Source organism: Labrus mixtus, chromosome 9 (genome assembly GCF_963584025.1).
Source record: "Labrus mixtus chromosome 9, fLabMix1.1, whole genome shotgun sequence".
Lineage (NCBI taxonomy): Eukaryota > Metazoa > Chordata > Actinopteri > Labriformes > Labridae > Labrus > Labrus mixtus.
The window spans coordinates 16350958-16371201 of NC_083620.1; the positions used below are offsets into that span (position 1 = coordinate 16350958).

Consider the following 20244-nt stretch of genomic DNA (forward strand, 5'->3'; position numbering starts at 1 on the left):
GAGACTAACTGGGTGTCTTGTGCCACCTAGTGTTAAAAAGAAGTTACAACCTGTATTGTACATTACAGTTTTTTTTTTTTTTACAACAGATTCTACTCATTCTCCCACAGTTCTCCAATCAAATTACTACCATAATCTGTATCCACTTCTTTATTTAACCAGTCCATGAGATGGAGTGACATCTTGACACATCACGCACAAGCAAGAACATTACAGGAAACATGTCGGACCTAGAAGCGCTGGTGCTTAATTTAAATTCTATTCCAATAAATACATCATGGTCGCTCAGTAGTTACATATGTGATTGCACAGAGGGTAAATATCAATTTACACATTCAGTCATAGTTTTATGTTTCTAACTGAATACTAAGGCGCAGCAGAGCAACATTTTAGCCTGTCCTTATGCGAACAATAACAAAGAGTACCACAGTGTGTTTCTCATATCCCCATGTGGAGATTACTCACATTATTAGAGCTGCCAGGGACCAAATTAGTGTACAAATAATGAATTCATTAATATACTGTGCAAAACTGATAGAATGAGTGCAAATGAATGTAACATTCAAAGACATTTGTGCGAAACCACATCATTTTAAATAATTTTGCACAAAACCTTAAATCCTGCTTAAGGTCATGTACACGGCAGCTTGTAACAAGAATCATTTAAAGGTCTATATAATTAAAAGAATTCATTATACCCCTCTGTAGAACACTTACAGATTGAGCACACTAGTACCTTAATCAGTCTCTGATTGATATAGATGAATGATGGAGACGCACTAGCATACAGATATTTTGGTAAAATGAATCATCTCAGTTATAAATCTTATTATATTAGACCTCATTAGATTTTACGCAACTTTTTTAGGCAGTTCCTCAGAAAAAAAGAGAAAAACAAGTTCAGGTAAAAATCTGTGTTGTTTGGTAAACAAAGTCAGTATGAAGTTTAAAAGTTTCTGAGTCTCTATCATGCGGCTCATAATTTGCTTCTGTCCAGCCTTTTTTTCATAGGGTTAGGATACTGAGGGTTCTCAATAACTCCCTCTCCAAACTTGAGCTCCAAGAAGGCTCTGTGGTTGTTGGGGGCAAAGGCAGTGACGCCGGCAAACGTCATTGGCACCAGCGGCTGCAGGAAGTGTTCCGGGAACTCCACGTCTTGCTTGTGCTCGATCCATGTGTCTTTGGTCATGACGCCGTTGCGTGCATAGAACGGCCACAGATCAACGTGCAGGTGGTTGGCCTCGCTGTACTGGACTCTGTAGAAATCTCCTTCCACTGCACGCTCCCACACATAGCCATTAGCATCTACGAGGGAGCCCGAGTCCAGGCTTTTCAGGTGATCACAGTTGGGTATATCCTCCAGGTAGATGCCTAAATCTACATCATAATCCCAGGGGATGATGTCCTGATGGCGGACAGCACCGAGCAGAGTCCCACCCTCGAGCCAGTAGCGCACACCTGAGGTCTCCAGGATGTTGATGACATACTTGGCAGTTTCTCTCAGACCTCGCAGGCAGCAGGGTGGCGTCCAGCGATCCAGATAAAGGTAGTCTGGAGTGTCATCTTGCACTGTGCCAAAGCAACGTGACGTCTCTTTACTGCAGCCATACCACTGTTCCTTCCCATCAGGCAGAAGGAGGCGCTTCAAACCGAAGCTCCTCATGAGCTTTCCAGTTGCCTCCTTGAGCCGAGTGTCAGCCTTCCACTGGTTGTGAGCGGAGCTGAAGAGTGGACGGTGGTTTGCAGAGAAACAGGGGCTCTCCAGCAGCTTCACCTTCCAGCCTCTCAGGGCAGTTTGGACGAAAAGCGAGGCGAAAAGGGGCCGCCCCAGAGGCACAGAGAGGTTAAAAAGATCCTCAGTGCGAATGAGGATGATCGCATCTCCTTGCAAAGCCGTGCACACGCTTCCGCTGCTCCCAGACGCAGCAGGGGAGTAGGTGGCTGTCCACTCTCTGAGATTCACCCGCAGGTGGAGGCATTGCACGGCAGATCGAGCCAGCACAGGTGCAGCAACCAACCTCACAGGTCCCCCACCCTCACCTTCTAGTTCCCTGATCAGCCTCTCTATAGACCGTGGTTGCTCCAACTCCGCCCCATCAGGCACCAACAGCACAAACTCAGTCTGAACGTGGAACTCTGGCCTGTGAGCTTGAGGCGGCTGCTCTGGGCTCGGGGAAAGCACTAAGAGCCGCACCCCCTCCGGAAGTACCAGGGGAGGGTACGGATTTGTGTCGGCAACAGCCAAAAATGGAATCTCAGGTCTCTGGCGGAGGAAAGAATTAGCCACATCCCCAACATAATTCTCAAAGTGTTCAAACTCCCGAAGAAGAACGGTCACACGCGGGCTGCGACTGTGCCCCTCAACTCCTAGCCCTCCACGCTCACCCCCAGCTCCAACTAGAGCCCCAAGGCCTCCCCCTAGACCAGAGGCTGGTAGGGCAGCCCTCCTTGTACCCCTGCCAAGTTCCTTCCTCTTTTCCATCATTTGCTGTTGTGCTCGGGATACATAGTAGAGGATAAGGAGGTTGAGGATGATGGCGCCAGTTAACAGGCCCTGACAGAGACTGATACGCATGGCAACCAATGCTAACCTTCCAGTTTCTCCCTGGAGAAAATTTTCAGTTTCAATAAAAGGAATAAATTTGTTGGGCTTAGATCTGTACTGGTGCTACAGTGGAGAAATGAGTTATGGACAACCTGTGAAAGAGAGAGAGAGAGAAACACAAGATCAAAATCTCAAATGTTCAAAACATAAAAACACCTAGACTGCAATTCTATGCTACTTTGATTTAAATAACTAACAATGCACTGATGTATCCAATCCATGACAATTTGTTATTTTATTTTATTTGTAAGTTTATTTCAATCATCGACAAACAAAACCAGTATACAAACACAATCTCAAATCTTGAATGAAAAATTATCTTATTTAATCTGTCCCTCTTTCACAAGACATTAAATAACAAAACACAAAACATGACACCAAGAAAACAAAGCATATCTCCGTGCAAGGTTTGAATAAAAGATACATAGCAAGCAGCATTATGAATCATTTAAATGGGTGTGTGATAAAGTAAAGTGCACAGCTCACCTTGGATTTCCGTCTGATTCCTCATGACACAACCATCAGCATGGTACAGGCTGTAATATCATGCATTAGCCATAAAATGACAAACTTTAGCAACGTTAAGCTCATTAACCTTGTTGTAATGTACTTTGTTTTCATGGTGGTCAATCACAGCAAGCTGTACTAGAACGGAAGCAAATCTGACTAAATCGGTATGAGAAAAACACGGTTTAGTCTATATTGTATTCCTATATGTGTGCAGTTTTGTTTGAAATCGGGTTTCAACATTTTATGAAGAAATCCACGGCTTAATCCACACAAATCGCATCAGAATATATGTTATTAGTATTTAGCTTATCACAAGCTCGACCATTTACCCAAACTACGAATTCACCATCAAGCTATCGCGCTGCCGTCCTTGTTGCCCGCAGCAACAAACAGAAAGACATCCGGTTAAGGCCCTTCGAAACAAAAGGATAATTTTCAAAATAAAACTTCAAGAATTTCTTCAACGACATATTAAAATTATTTGGAAATGGTTTGCGCTCCCCACAGAGTCGTTTCATTCATACTTGTAAACATGGTCAACTTTATGGTGTAAGTTTTGAAAATAATTAATAATATTTTGTGAAGCTTTGTTATATTTAGAGACCTGCGTCAAAACTCTGGTGGTATGCACAAATGAATTGTTCAATCAATTGAACTTCAGAACTGCATGTCCAAGGAATAGTTCGGGTACTCAGAAGTGGAATTGTTTTAGGAATGTACAGTATTACTCAATGCAGACTGTCAGACTGGATCCAGGAGGAAGCCCGAGTCCAGACCGTCAGTAGTCAGCACGACCCCCCAGTTCAGAGAAGCCTGGATATAATAAAATACGTAAGTACAGCATACAATCTGACTTCATATAACCCGAATTATATCTAAGGATCTAGTCATCAAGTATGCATAACCCTCGCAGAAGCAGCACAGACTAAACCCAGAAACAAATGATATACCTATTAAAATCACGGTCACTCTATATCATGGCGATTATTTCTAGTTCCAAACAGAAACACTGGTGCATATTCCTTTACTGTCGTCCATCATCCCTGCTGACAAAATGGCAGGAAATGAACTTCCCTATCGACATGTTTGTGTATTACAGCAAACATGGACCTTTATTTGTCACCCACACTGGGCTTTTCCAACAAACACAAGAGGAGGGAACAGATCCGGGATATACAAAATAAGAGCCGGAAAAAAAATCGGTAAAATGCTTATTTTGACTGATAGACATATTAAAGTCACATTAATGTGTAAACAAATCAAATGAATCCAAGTACAAAATGATGCAGAAAATTGAGTTTTGTTGAATAAACAGGCCAATATGTTTAAAATGTTTAGCGCGACTGAGTTTTATGTTGAAGGTCTGGAAGCGGAAGTGTAGTATTTACCACCTGAATAGTAATTTTTTTTGGTCTGTGCGCGTGAGAAAAAGGAAGAAAAGAGGATCGCTTTTTTAGTGAAGTGCTGCTAGCTTGGAAGGTTCCAGGTATTATTTTATTACATTAGTTGGCACACTCTGTCCGTTTCCACCTCCTTTATCCTGGCGAGAGGTTGAACGGTTAAAATGGAGGCGGACAGATCCGGCGGAGGACCAAACCCGAACTCCGGAGGAGGAGGCGGCGGCAGCGGCGGAGCGGGGCGCAACCCAAACGGGCCCAAGGCAGCAGCACCGAGCCAGTCGACATCAGCTGCAGCGAACGGGGCGATGGCAGCAGCAGCGGCGGCGGCGGCAGCAGCAGCAGCAGCGGCAGCAGCAGCAGCAGCCGGGGGTATGCCTGGGTCGTCGCAAACACGAGAACTGCAGGACGGTGACTCGGGTATGTCGCTTCCTGGGATCCTGCACTTCATCCAGTTCGAATGGGGACGCTTCCAGGCCGAGAAATACCGCTGGGAGGCTGAGAGAGACGAACTCAGGGTAAATGTGCTTTTTCACTCCTTCATTATAGACCGTATACCACCGAATAAAAGCCACAATGCTCACTGCAGAGTCGGTTTAAGACAGTATACATACCCTACAAATCCTACGGGTTCAACATGACAACATGCTAACGGGCTAACATCCTAACACAGTGTATTGACCAGGATGTGACACTACTAGACAGATAAGATAGTACATGCTCTATTACATTCAAGTGAGGAACAGCATAAAGGCACATAGCCACCAAACTAAAATAAAGTGTATTAACAGAAAGCACAAATATGTTCCTTATTTTGCCTGCCAGTAAACCTGTACACTGATTCACTCACTTAGACATAATCTACATGACAGAGATGTGTTACACACCATAAAGGCAAAAACAGGCTACCAAATTCAAAAGATAGTTGCAAAGAGTTTAGGTGTGGCCAGTGGATACCTTCACTGTCTTATTGACGACAATGAAGCTTCACATCAGAGACATGGACAGTATAATGGCCCTGTGTGGTCACGTAGTTTAAATAAAGACAATAATCAGGTTTGAAATCACTGCTTCCTACAAGTCATAGTGTCAAATGGTGTCTTTAATCTATATAATAATAGACACAACAAGGGATATATTGATTTTCTTTTTATTTACAGTTAAACCAGCAGGGATGGAGAAATTGATCAACGTAGGCGTTCACTCTCATCAGGCTCCTCATAGGGAAAGATGATAATTTTTAATTTAAGAGTTGTATTTGTTTCCAACTGTACTTTTTTACAGTTTTCATTCTGCATTTGATTACATTTTGATAAGGTTTGATTACTTTCTAATATTCTAAAAATCCAGGGAAGAAGTAATTAGATTCTAGTTTCCCAGGTAAAAGTTTACAGGACATTTTTATAGTAACTGCTATTTTTTTCCACATTATTTTGAGTAATGATTTCTCAATCTGATGAGGGAGAAAGGTTCAGGCTGACCTTTTAAAATCGATGTAGCCTTTATCATTCAACCACTATGACAGCTTAGAGTTTCTTTTTTAACTACAACCTATATTTACCAATTCATCTCCTCAGAAGTTTCTGTTTTCATTTAGGGCTTTACAGATGTATAAGACTGAGTTATGAGTCAATCAGACTTTTTACTGAACTTTATTCCTGTCAGTCAGTTCGCATCATCTTATCAACAAACTGTAAGTGGTACTAGTAAATTCTGAATGAGTGTGACATTTTTAAACAATATAAGAGGGCATACCAATTACCAATGCATATATGCCTTTTAGGTCAGATAAAAGGTCTTGTGTCTTTAAAGTGAATCAGCTTGGATATGTGAAATGTCATGAAAAATCTATGTGACTGTGTGAGTGAGTGCTGTAGATATGCCTCTGAGCAATGCATTAGGTTGCTAATAGTTGCAGTTATACAGAAACCCGTCGGTTTCTGTATAACTGCAACTATTAGCAACCTAATGGGCAGAAGACAGAGGCTGTACTATGCAGCTTCCCTAAATGCATTTGTGTGCAACTGTACGAGGTAGAGCTTTGCTGGGAAAGAGTGTGCTTACTCATCAAATTGTTCCAGGATTAAGATAAATTAGGGAAACATCCACACATTGAAAGATGTTTTCTCTCTGTGTGTAAGGGCTGAAGAACCATTCATATTTATATTCGTATTCGTATATGTGGCAGTGCTGGTGCTGAATCGTGTTGATCATATATGAGCTTATTCTTGTGGCCGCAGTTTCCATGTAATTCATTTTTATCACTATTTACTCTCTAGTCTTTTAACTTCATGATAAAACCTCAGAAAAACCCATCATTGGCTCTCTCTGTCACTCTACTTCTTGTTTGCCCTCAACTCAATCCTGCCTAGTTATAAATAGGAGCCTGATAAAATATGGATGAACAATAACAAACGGGCCTCGCTCACTGCTTTTACGGTCGTGTATGGGGAAGAGCGGTATTGGAAGTCAGAGGCAGGCCATTGCTATGTCCAACATGCCATTAACTCTCTTGTTATGGAACTTTGTTTGCGTGTGAGTATTTGCTGCACATGGTCTGGTTGCATGGGTACAATTAGCACCACGTCCGGTGCTAAGAGAAAGCGAGGATTGCTTGAGTGCCAGGCTGAAACATTGACCTAGCTTACATTCTAACACCCACGGGCCACAGGCCTCTGTCTTTTGTTGCCAGCATGCTCGCAGGGCTCTCATCATGCCAGATAACATGCCCTCCCTGCTTGTTATGTCTATTAAAGTTAGCAGCAAACTGTTTATGTGTACAAAAACCATTACCAATTTTTTAGAGAACAAGATTATCACCATAGGTCTATGCTTCTTTTTTTGTGGCAGTGTGGATGTCTGTGTTTTTAGCCTGAGACCGCAGCACATGTTGTCTCTGTGAGTGTGTTTTCGACAGAGAGCCACCTGTGCTGTCGTGTCTCCAGTGACAGGCCGGGTATGAAGACCCCCTCCCCACTCCAGGCCAGGTGGGGTGTCCCAGCAGCACAGGAGACAGGTGGCTCTGGCCTTGTCCTCCCTCAGATATGCAATACGTTTTTCCCAGCGTACTCTATCAAATCACACTACTGCACTGTGTCAGAACAAGCCTGAAGTAGTGAACTTGTTCTCATTATAAATTAATACACAAACTGTGAACCAAGTACACTTATTCCTCAGGGAAACGGGCAGATCTTCACCTGTTCTTCTTAACACTATACTTATAGTTAGCCATTTAATTTCATTAAACTTGTCAGTAGTTGTGAAGAATGGATTACTGGTGACCCACATTACATCACTTCCTGTTGAGTGTGGCCCCGAGGGTCCTGGGTACACATCTCTAATTAATAGCTCTGTGCTCTCAGCCACTAAACACATATGACATCCATATGTACTGCATTATTACTGTGTGCTCCTCTGACGCAGTCATGCTGCGCTCCTTATATAAGAGTAGATTTATTTTCTATTTTAATATTTTTCCCATTCTCTTTTTCAGTATACAATTCTCTTATTGTTTTATTTCTAGTTTCTAACCCATCTCTTACGCTGAAATCTTCAAAACCTCATGAATAGATAATACCCTATGTTATACAAACACAATAACAAAAGGCACTATGATTTTTTTTTCATTCCCTTGCTCATGAAACATATTCTGATCAACTTGTGCAGCAAGCAAACCTTTTAGGATGTCATACTACACGAGCACACACTGGATACAGTCCCAACCGCTCAGTCACCCTCCGTCACTGTCCCAGAAAAGTTCACTGCTCTACTTGTTGGCGCATGGATTCTCTCTTGGGGATGAAGGGATGAGACGATGGGGGGTGGCCAGTGGAGGAGGGAAAGCTGCCCTTGACCCCATTCTGCAGCTAGCAGAGAGGGACTGGCAGAAAAGGCTAAATGTGTCAGCTCTCCAAGCTGCTGTAAACTGTGGAAAGGTCAGCAGCGGTAGGCCACATGAAGGAAAACCCACCCACAGGACAGAGGTGGCAGGACAGGTTTTGTTTTTGCAACAATGTTGTTTTTCACTTTAATTTACCAACATAATGCAAAAAGAACCCACAGAGAAGATGTAGAGAGATTGTATGTAATGGCAGAAAATTTAACTTACGAGTTTGTATGTCTCTGACATGGGTGCGTTTTAAACTCGGAATCATATTCACCTACATATAGCTTTATTTTTAACCATTGTAATGCTTTTGGCCTGCTTTTAGTGCTAGTCACTCAACCTTTAGCTGATGAATGGGCTGCCTTGTGCTGCCTCACACATGAGTGAAAACAAGCCTGATCGAGGAAAAGAACGGTGAAAACAGACAATATGCATATTTAAAAACAAAAAAAAATGTATTTTTTTAATGTACTATTATTTACAAAAACCTGAAAGGAGCTTTAGTTATGGAACCTTACTTTACATAAAAGCTAATATTAAAGGAGCTTTTGTACTAAAACTTACAAATCCAGTGCACGCTGTGAGAAGCAAATCCACTTTGACATCGTATTTTACTCAATGCACTTTGGTATCTCCTGCTATATAAAAGAGAGAGGCTGCATAAAAGAAGTACAAGTAAAACCAGGTCAGCATCAAAGAATGAGTAGTTTAGCAATAGAGACTGGTATACAGCAATAAACCCTTTGACACACATAATCCCTCCGGTTTGCCTACATTTCTAGATCAGGGAAATACAATTCTTGCAGTGTGCAGCCATGTTAGTGTTTGTGCGTATGTGTGTGTACTCTATGCACAATGCAGCCTTGTCACTTATCTTGGCAAACAAAGCAGGGTCAGGGATTTGAGGATTTGGGCACTAGTGGGAACCTGTGGCTCCTGGAACTCAGTGTGACACTGGATGGATATGATGCTTAACTGTGTATGTGAGCAGGTTGTAGCTCGTCCGTGGGTGAGTAGGAGGAGAAACACCAGCCCTGCCCCTGAAGGGTGACGAAGACACATTCCTTTAGGATGTTGAAATTGGGAAGATCCTATCTTGTTTGGGGAAAAAAAGTTTCAAATTTGTGTTTAATTTTTTTTCTTTTTGCTGAGCGATAGAAGCAGTGTCCAAATAGTATTTTAAATGTTTTGCTAATCAGGACTAAGTGGCCTTTTAGATCTACTGATGTGAGTCACCCTCTGATCTGGAACTAGTTTGATACTACAAATGATTTGCCCTGTTCATAGGTGCCTTATGCAGGATTGGCCCTCTACATGAACTACAACAGACCACAGTAACTATTGGTCCTAGTGGAACAGATAAAAAGTTTAATGATGTTTCACTGTCACTATTGTGGGTTGTAGGTCAAGCTTATATGCTAAACATATTCTTATATTCTACCATTAAACTAAAAAGATGTCATTTACTCTGCGTAAGTTTTTCTTTTATTCTGTTCATTCTTTTTTTCATGTACATGATGTTTCCTATACCTGAACCTCACACACTGTGAGCGCGCCCAGATAGCTTAACAACCGAGCCCTGCTTTGCTTGTGTTTTAGCATGTTTTTAACACTTATATTTGATGAGGTCACACTGGTATTCACCTATTCACATTGTTCTAAAAATACCTTAGAAATCCACGGTTTCGTCTGCATGCAATTACACAACAGGAATATGTTTTTTGTGCAGCAAAATTGCTAACTAACCAGCTGTAGCTAACCCTGTGCTAGCTGCTTTTAGCAAGAACATAACCAGAGCAAACTGTATGATATTTCAAAGCAGATTTCTTTAGTGTTGCTCTAGTCTCTGTTTAGTTTAACCTAACCTCATGCTATCTGTATTTATACACTACATAACCACAGCAAATGACATGTTTTTATTACGCTGACTTATAAAAGGCGGAGAGGATTTTTTTATTGTTTTACTACCACACTTTGTAGCTTGTTAAATGTACACAATGATTTAAACTCATCAACCTTTCACCAGAACTCTCCTCTGAGGCTTGGCCAACTTTAAGCCACATGTTGTAATCTGTATTTCAAAACCTCTTAGATCGTGCCTGCTGTCCTGACAAGCTAGCTTTGTGAATTATCTCCAAAATTCTCAGATAAGCATATGAAATCACATTGCATTAATCAGGATTACTCAGCAGCAGCATCAACAGTAGTAAGGTTTACTTGGCAGATTATCCGGTGTTCCACATGACTGTGTGTGTGTGTGTGTGTGTGTGTGTGTGTGAAAGAGAATGAGCACTTTCCTGGTGATTGACTACCCTCTCAAGTAGACCTAGTGTCTGCCCCATGAGATATTGTTTTTAGACTGTTCTAGTTTTACAGAGCTGTGTATGTGTGTGAGAGCAGACTCATGGACACACTCGGGATGTGCTGAGGAGAAATGGACTGTAAAACAATTGGTATTAATGCTCCAGTACCACTTGGCAGAGAGAAAGAGAGCAAGAGAGAGAGATATAAAACTACTGTGACAATCATCTGCATGCAAAACCTGAGAGTTTAAAGAGTGGGTAGGCCTTTGTAACCTACCTCTCACATGAATTTCTGTTTTGTTTTGCCACTGGAGTATTTCTGTACTTCACCCAATAGTGGACAGAATGTTTTCTGCTTCATATGAGCCCAAGTTTTGCTCAAAATACAGTGCAAATCCCAGTTCAAGGCCCTCCCAAGGGACGAAAATGGCAAAGGATAGTCCTCCATAAAAATTGACATTGATGTCATTCTCACTCTCATCATCAACATTTGTTCTCTTCTCACCAATCCTTTTAATTTTTTGACAGATAGCAAGAATGGGCAGGGAACAGCTCTTTCCTCAAGGTTCAGTTTTTTAAGGGAGGAAGGAAACAGATGGAAAACCAGAGAGGAAGCACAAAAAGGAAGGATGTGTTTTAAAAAGAGAGTTTTTGAATTTTGCCCGTGTGTGTTCGTGTTTTTCCCCTTCTGCAGATGTGCACAGAATCCTTGGTCAGGATAGGTTAAAAATAAGTCCCCTGCTCCACAACCCTCTACTTATTCTGACTTCTCAGAAATAATTTTCACCATGGTTCCCATGTCAACCTTATTTATTTCATATTTACAGCAAGGTTAAAATCATCTGATTCACTCTTCCCTGTTAATTGATTGAGTGGTAATGTGGGTTGTTTGTCTGATTCATTTTCTTATCATACATATTTGTAAGGGTTTGCTGTATGCGTATGTATTTTTAAAGTAACCTATTTGTCCTGTTTGTGTGTTTTTTTTTTTTTTATAGGCTCAGGTAGCATTCCTACAGGGGGAGAGGAAAGGGCAGGAGAATATGAAACAGGACCTGGTGAGGCGGATCAAAATGCTGGAGTATGCCCTCAAACAAGAGAGGTAAGACGAACGCCAGGTGACAACTTGGTGTGTTATTCTTTTAACCCTTTGTCCTTGTGTTTTGCACGTTTATAGCATAATAAATTGATACAGAAACATTTTCTACTGTTTACTTTTAATTCTGCCCTCTTGTGGTCTTCTGTGCGGTTGCAGGGCTAAGCACCAGAAGCTGAAAACAGGAAATGACCAGAGTCCTGGAGACAAGAAACCAGAAACAGAGGCAGAGCAGCGTATGTTTAAGCAAACCCATATATATCCTCTCTTATTGGAAGTATTGTATAACCTACGGCTGTTGTGTCTCTAACTGTTACTGCACTTTCAGAGCAACCTAAAGTTTCTGCTTTTTCTCCTTGTCTGCTCGTGTGCTGCTGTTACATCACTATTGACCAATCTATTTTCTGTAGTTCCCAATGGGCCCGCTGAGTCCGACTCTGAGCCAGCCAATCAGATGTCATGGAAGGAGGGACGTCAGTTACTACGCAAGTAAGACCTCTGTGTCATCTGCGCCTGTTATCTCAGTACCATACTAATGTCCTCAATCATAACTGTAATGTAAGGTTTATTTATATGGATGCTTTGATGGATGGATGGTTTATATTATGTGTTTTTTTCCTGTGAATGTAGATATCTGGAGGAGGTTGGTTATTCAGACACCATCCTGGACATGCGGTCAAAGCGTGTACGCTCACTACTCGGGCGGAGCAGTCCTGAGGCTAACGGGCCCCCACCCACTGATGCCTGTCCTGAGCCTGAACCCCGGTCAGGTGGGGAGTCGTTGTTGGTCAGACAGATAGAGGAACAAATAAAGAGGTGAGATGGAGAAAAAACTGTATTTTTCTTAGTTTTTTTTATAACTGTCTGGCAGTTGTTTTTGGGGCTGCTAGTGACATAATAGTCCTCAAGCTTATACAACCTCTTTAAAGACGTTGTCAAATTAGCATGTCATTCTACACACAGACATGACATTGAAATATTTGAAATGAACATTTCAGTTATGAGTGAGACTTTCTTTAACCTCTTAGGTAAAGCAGAGCGGAGTTCCACCTGTAATTTACTGCAATCTTTCTGTGTAATTGAAATGATAGTGTGAACTCTTAATGCTTTTTCTTAATGTATCGATGGATTCTTTACCGTTATGTACAGTGCTACTCTAGAACTAAAATGTACATTTACTATTCAGAAAATGTGCAGGTGACCTATGTCTAGTTATCATAAAGCAATTGATTGTGCTTTCTTGCTGCAGTGTTAAAATTAGACAAATCAAAATTGTTTGGCAGCTGTGTTGGTATCCTCCATGTATATTTGCCGAAGCACAAAAGTGAAAAAAATGAAACAATAGTGGAGCCTACTCTCGAAATCTAAGAAAACAAGATGCACAAAATGTGTTTGAAATGAAGAGCAGCCTCCATCATGGATAAATGGTACGCTTAAAAAAAACCCAGAAATGTATGCAGGCTGTTGCTTTGCGTTTGCACTGAAAAGTCATCAATTCTATGAATGCAGGGAATAACTGTTTGTTTTTGTAGGAACGCGGGTAAAGAAAGCTCAAATGAACGTCTGGGTGGCTCTGTACTGGATAAGATCCCCTTCCTGCATGGCTGCGAGGACGATGATGAAGACGACAGTGACGAGGATGAGGACTTCCAAGGCATGACCACAGACTGCATCGATGGACCGCGGAAGAACAAGAAGTCTCGTGTAAAGGTGGGATTAGGACAATAATAAAAACTGATAGATGAGACATTGATGACACAAATTTAACCCTTGACTATGCTCTGGTGTCCAGATGGGTTCAGAGCCCATGACCACAGACCTGGACCCCGAGGATGAGGAGGATGAAGACGACTCAGAAGACGCCCTCAGTGAATTTGACTTCCTGGGCTCGGGGGAGGATGGGGAGGGGGCGGGAGAGGCCAGGATCTCTGGGGACGGACGGGAGCTAGGTACGCTGTTGCCATAGCAACACCATCAGCACCAGCACTGCCAGAATCACTGCCACCAGTGTATCTGTCTCTTTTGCCCCCTCCTCCTTCCCTCCTTCCTGCTCACCTCCTTACCCTTTACTTCTCATTGTGTCTTGGCATCTCTTCTTGTCAATAAAACCAACCTCTTTTCCCAACCACCTGTCTCTCTGTCCTGTTTCACGAGCTGTCACTTCAGTCTGTGACTCTATACAGTTATGTAGCTGTCATCATTGTGTGTAGATGTTTTCCCTAGGGTCATGTCAGAGGTTCTCACGCATGCTGCCTTCTCTCTCTGCATTTCACTCTAAGTCATATCTACACTGTTTGCCTGTGCTTCTGATTGATTTCATCTTCAAAGAGAGAATCTAAAAATCTGTGTAGATGTTATGCATGTTATGAATGAAGTATTTTTGCCTCTGTCTACATTCGTCTGTCTCTCATCTGCTGGTCCGTCCGTTCGTGTCCTGTCTGCATGACTGGATGTTTTGTGACTCTCTCCTCTGCCGGGTTCAGAGAACCGCAGGAACAAGTTACAAGGAATGATGTCGGACTTCCCCCCTAAACCCAGCCCTCCCCCCACTGTATCGGGACAGGCTCGCTCCGGTGAAGGTAAGACTTTCCCAGCAAATATACAACTCAGAAAACCAAAGTCCATCCCCTCCTACGCACATGATTGTAAATCGGATGATGACTCTAAAATGTAGATACTGTATTGTCTGTTGTTTTTTTTTTTTTGCTGTTTTAAATCCTGCGTAGGGGTGAACTTACAAACGTACAAAGTATCTCCTACACTGATTAATATGTCTACTTGTACACAGTGTGGGAGTTAGGAAACTGAAGATCGATAATTGCCAGAGATGTGGGATTTATTGCTGGATATGACAGTTATTAAAAGCCTGTGTGTATATATAGAGATATAGAGCCATGATGTTTTGTCTAGATTGAGTAGTAACTCTTTTTCATCCCCAAACTGCAGGTGGCGCCCTTGGTTTCTCTTCTGATGTCTTTATTATGGATGCTGTTGGAGGAGGGGACATGAACCTTGGTGAACTGGCTGACCTCACCGTCGCCAATGACAACGATCTCTCCATGGATGTAATGACACATTTGCTCTGGTTATTACTCAGGATATTCAATACAACCCTTCATGTGCCCTCAGAGAAAAACTGACTGCTTTCTGATCGTTTACTGCCAGATGCAGGATAACAGAGAGGAGTTCAAGAAGACGTGGAACCCTCGTTTCACGCTACGCAGCCACTTTGACGCCATCCGAGCTTTGACTTTTCATCCCAGCCAGGCGGTGCTCCTCACAGCCTCGGAGGACGGCACATTAAAACTGTGGAACCTCAACAAAGCCATGCACTCTAAAAAGTAAGAAAACTTGGAAAAAATGAACAGATTAAATTTATAAAGCACTTTTTGTAAATTGAACAAATGCTTTCCCAGCAGCTGTAGAACAGAAATATAAACAATAAGTACATTTAAAATACTATGTTCCTCCACAGGAATGCAGCATTAGATGTTGAGCCGATCTACACATTCAGAGCACACAGGTGAGTGGAGTGTGAGATATGGACATATACAAAAAACATCCCACATAGTCAAAAATGCATTGCAACCTGTGATACCTCTTCCTTTTCGTCTAGTGGAGCTGTTTTGTCACTGACTATGGGCGAGGATGGAGACTCGTGCTACAGCGGGGGTTTAGATGGAACTGTCAGATGTTGGAAAATGCCAGACCTCAATGTGGATCCTTATGATAACTACGGTAAGTCATCCTCAACTGCAGCCAACTTGTTACAATTATAATAAAATTAAGAAGTTTCTTCTATGCATCTGTCTTGCAGATCCTGGCATCGAGAGCAGTGTCCTAGCAGGCCATGAGGACAGTGTTTGGGGTCTAACCTACTCAGCTGTTCACCATCGTCTCGCTTCATGCTCGGCTGATGGCACCATTCGCCTCTGGGACCCTCAGAACTCATCACCCTGCCTTTCTGTCTTCAACAAGGAGAGAGGTATCTGGGTTGAATAAGTAGATTTTTTTTTAAAGCTGTGTCTCAAGTCTGTGTCCCACAACTGTATCTGCTTTATTTTTTGCTCCCAGAGCACGGAACCCCGACCTCAGTGGCATTTGTTGCCACCGACCCAAATCAGGTGGTGGTTTCATTCGACGGCGGTGAGACGCTGCTCTACGACCTCAACACGGAGCAAAGCACGACCACATTGGAGACACAGACTAAGGATGGTATGTAAAAGACCAAGAACCCATATTGTAATGCTTGATTTTCAACCTTTTTTTTTTCAGAAATTAGTTGGAAAGAAAAAACATTTGCATAATAAAATGGAAGATGTTCTGAGTAGTATTGTTTTTTGTCTTCCTTTGCAGGCAGTGAGCTCATCAACCGTGTGGTCAGTCACCCGTCTGAGTCTGTCTCCATCACTGCACATGAGAACCGCACCATCCGTTTCCTAGACAACAAGACAGGTACCTGCAGGGACTGTTTAATTTGTGAAGACTTAAATAAATATAATTTGAACGCTTCAAAATGAGCTCCTTTTATGTGCGTTTGTGCAGGTAAAGTGGTTCACTCGATGGTCGCTCATCTGGATGCAGTCACCTGTCTCACTACAGACCCGAAAGGCACTTACCTCATCTCTGGCAGTGAGTAGCACTCAGCTTTTAATTTTACATTGTGTACCTACACATTTTAGCATGGTTGCCTTGCGGTGTTTGCCCCGTGGATGTCGGCCACAGTCCCTGAACTCTGGACTCCTTGCTGCAGTTCCAATCCCCCTCCAAAAAAAGTTCTGTCTGTTTTCTTGTCAACAAAGACAGAAATATCTCAAAACATACATAACTACATTTAGGATAAAGAAAAGCATCTACTGTAAAACTGTCCCATAATCACTTTCCAACACACCCTGTTTACTTGACATCAGCACACCCAGGGAGATATTTAAACACACACACAACTAAAAGTAAAAAGGTACAAATGTCAATTATACCTTAACATACATATTTTACCTTATACAACACACCGTCTGACTGAGGAAAGGGAAGGACGTGTTTAGATAAAATGAAACTCATTGTACAGACTTGGCTCAAACTACAAAGTGATGCACTTCAGTGGATGGTGTGCATTATGTTTGGTTTGGAAAAAGATGTTAAAGGTTCCTTTACATTGTGTGCTTCGGTGATCTCTGGCCCTCATAATCTCTTTTGTCTTTTGTCTCCGCTTGTTCTCTTCCCCCTGCAGGCCACGACTGCTCAGTGCGCCTGTGGATGCTGGACAACAGGACGTGCGTGCAGGAGATCACGGCTCACAGGAAGAAGCACGACGAGGCCATCCATGACGTCGCCTTTCATCCCTCGCAGCCCTTCATTGCCAGCGCCGGCGCAGATGCACTTGCCAAGATCTTTGTCTGACAGCAGACGTTGTCACTCTGGTGGGTTTCGTTTGACATTTTTGTGGTTACAAACCAGTGAAGCTCCAGCAAAAGTCCATCTACAGTAGATTGAACTGGTTGCAGATCTTTACTCTTTCCATATACTCTCTATATAATGTGATTATTTATAGCCCAATGTCCAATGATCAATCTAGCTGCAGAATTCTGTGACTTAACACATTAAGATCAGTTTGATGACATCATCCAGAATATTACCTTAAAAAAACACAATCATTAATTTGTAATACTTTTACAAGGGACACTTCTGCTTTTACCTTTTAATGTTTGTGTCATCAGCACTTCTGAAGGTCTAATATTTTTACCTTCTTTTTTGCTTTTTTATAGATTCCTACTCAAACAACAGGGCCAACGAGCCTGAAGACTACAGTGGACAATATCCACCTGCTTACACACACACATAAGCACTCTCACACACTTGTCCTGCACCCCACTGGCTGGGTCATGGCTCCAGGACGTCCCCTCCCTGTAATCTCTCCCTGTCCTCTGATGCCTCAGTGACTTCTTGTAATACTAACCACACTCCTTTTTTATAACTTTAAACTCCCGGCTGCTCTGTTTTCAAACACTTTTCTACACTACAATATCTTCTTCTCCTTTTTTTTTTAATTTTGGTCACTATACCTGCTATAGCAAAGCACGGTGTGTTTTGTTTTCTGTGTGCTTGAACTGCTTACACTCTATATAACATGGAGTACACCCATGAAAACACTCATACTGCACATCGCGCTCAACCACATTTCATGTGAAACCTTTTTTTAAATAGTTAACTAAGTGCTTGTGGCTAACACACTTATAAAAGCATGACTAACAACAGTAACCTTTCCCAGTGTGGGCAGAAAACACCTGACCACCCTCTTCAATGGGAATCAATGTATTACATTCCAAAGATACTGGCGGGCAGAGTGTGTGTCTGGTGTGGAGGACACGGGTGTGTGTGTGATGTGAGGAGGCGCGAGCAAGTAGCTAACGAGTGTTTGAACCAATAGCTTTAATTTTAACTTTATGGCCAACACAACAACAAGTCTCATTGTTTGTCAGAATATTTCCCCCCCATGCCTCTGCTTCTACATTAGTGTCTGTGTGTTGGATTGAATGTCACTCTGCTGTACAATTTAATAAGAATATATCCACAATCATGATCCATTTCTACGGTATGTACAGATTAATCTGGACTTTAGCAGACTGATGCTGACACTCACTTTCCTTTTTACTTTACAGAAGAGTGTGTGTGTGTGTGTGTGCACTAGTTCAATCACGGTGCTATGAAAGACCTTGTCAGTCTTAAATCAGAATCAGGGACCTGTTGTGAATTTGTGTTTGTGTGCTTGTGAGACAGAGAAGAGACTGTGATTCTCATTCACCGGCCTCTAGATCCACATCGACTTATTAAACGACATTTCCTCAATGGATCATTTCACAATCCGTCGTCACATTTCAGAATCAACAATCGCTTTCAGAGCGATGTGGATTCATTTCCAGCTGAGGAGAGTCTGTAGAGATGATTTTACTGTAGAGTGAGGACCACCGGGCTTTAAAAAAAAAAATCAGCTTTTATTTCATCTTGAAGTTGGTGCCAGTTTTCAGATGGAGCTCACTCCAGGCTTTTGTTATTTATTCTGGATTTCACAGAAAGAGAAAGATTGAAAATGACCGTCACTTGTGTGTGAAGGTGAGGATTCCTCTCTCCTTGTTTGATGTGCTCTAGTTGCAAGTTATTGGCACATTACCCACTGAGCTACTAATGCTGTAAAGCTGGTTTTCTCTTAAGAGAGAGGCATGCTGGAAGAAAAAAAAGCTACTTGGTGATAAAAAATAAAAGGAAAAGCGAAAGGGTCCAATTATATTCAGAACCTAAACTATTCAGTCTGAACCTCACATTCATGACAGAAGGTCACATGTGCGTTTGTTTAGAGTAAAACACTCCCCTCAACAGTTGATCTGTGGCATGTTACTTTAACAGGTAATTACTTTAAATTCACTTCAGCAGACTGATACAGTCTGTTGATGAAATGGTTGGTTAAGGTACAGCCTCCACCTCCTGAAGATTACAGGGTCACACGAGTGGTCAGACCTCAGATCGGAGGTCTTTTTTTCTTTTATTCCTGAAAAGGGTGCTGGAGAAAAACAAAAGAACAACTGGGTGCAACTATGTAATTGTACTTCTGCTGCTCACTAAATACTAAGTGGCTCCACTTTGCACTACATCTAACAGTGGACGCTCATGTGACAAACAGGGTGAAGAAAATGTGATCTGCAGGTATTTCTACTACAATCTGGAGTAAATACTACATGGTTTGAGCCTGGGATGGCTCCGTTCTTTGACAGTGAGAGTTCCTAATGCTTTCAGATCTATCATGTTAAAGACAAATCAGTACGACACTTCAAAAAAAGAGAAAAAGAAATCAAAACCGAGGTTGTAAATGATGACTAGAGATGCCATAACGTGCTGTAAATGTCCATCATTTCCTTGTTTTCCTTTCTTGCATTTCTTTTCTTTATGATATGGTTATTAAGATGTAAGAATACTGTAGTATCATAAGTGAATCATTCTTCCTTGCTAGGCATAGATCTTGCTTGTGATTGATAATGGCAATGTATAACTTGTAAAAAATCAAAACGATTAAAAAACATGAAAAACGAAGAAAAACAAGAGAAAAAAAAGTGTTACCAGTCAGAGGCCAAGGTAAAGGACTCTCATTTCTTTGTGTTTTTATTTTTTTATTAGCAATTTATCACTGTGTGATATTTTGTACATCATATTAAGCTGTATTCAAACTATTTCCTCCAACTACAAGGGATAAGAGACCTGCTTTTTATTGATTTTCTTTTATCATATATTTTTGAACTGCATTCTAGCTTGTATTAAATGACCTTTTCTTTTTGTTTACGGGTCCCCTGTTCTATGTCATTAAGGAAGAAAAAAAATGAAAATTTTGTACAGTGAATTCCGAGTTGTGTTTGTGTTGTCTTTTTTTGCCTGCCTTCTATGGGATAGAAAAGTTGCATAAA

The 20244-nt window shown here is 41.8% G+C and overlaps 2 protein-coding genes across 2 annotated transcripts; one reads left to right on the top strand and one right to left on the bottom strand.

Moving 5' to 3' along the window:
• Positions 1-135: 135 nt before the first annotated feature.
• Positions 136-3580, bottom strand: fkrp (fukutin related protein). Its single transcript, XM_061046555.1, has 2 exons — positions 3092-3580; positions 136-2697 (listed from the first exon to the last, which is right to left on the bottom strand). Exon 2 carries the CDS (start codon positions 2573-2575, stop codon positions 977-979), a length of 1599 nt encoding a protein of 532 aa, XP_060902538.1. The 5' UTR covers positions 2576-2697; positions 3092-3580; the 3' UTR covers positions 136-976.
• A 975-nt stretch (positions 3581-4555) lies between these two features.
• Positions 4556-20180, top strand: strn4 (striatin, calmodulin binding protein 4). Its single transcript, XM_061046551.1, has 18 exons — positions 4556-5030; positions 11700-11803; positions 11957-12033; positions 12208-12286; positions 12428-12613; positions 13330-13507; positions 13590-13746; positions 14281-14376; positions 14744-14862; positions 14963-15138; positions 15273-15320; positions 15414-15535; positions 15615-15782; positions 15872-16012; positions 16154-16252; positions 16343-16429; positions 17025-17214; positions 17560-20180. Exons 1-17 carry the CDS (start codon positions 4680-4682, stop codon positions 17192-17194), a joined length of 2358 nt encoding a protein of 785 aa, XP_060902534.1. The 5' UTR covers positions 4556-4679; the 3' UTR covers positions 17195-17214; positions 17560-20180.
• The last annotated feature ends 64 nt before the right edge of the window (positions 20181-20244 follow it).

Bases quoted from the DNA above. Each gene is read 5' to 3' on its own strand.
- fkrp (XM_061046555.1), bottom strand. From the start codon at position 2,575: ATGCGTATCAGTCTCTGTCAGGGCCTGTTAACTGGCGCCATCATCCTC.
- strn4 (XM_061046551.1), top strand. From the start codon at position 4,680: ATGGAGGCGGACAGATCCGGCGGAGGACCAAACCCGAACTCCGGAGGA. The intron at 12,034-12,207 runs GTATGTTTAAGC...TATTTTCTGTAG, and splicing joins AGAAACAGAGGCAGAGCAGC to TTCCCAATGGGCCCGCTGAG. The intron at 16,013-16,153 runs GTATGTAAAAGA...CTTCCTTTGCAG, and splicing joins GGAGACACAGACTAAGGATG to GCAGTGAGCTCATCAACCGT.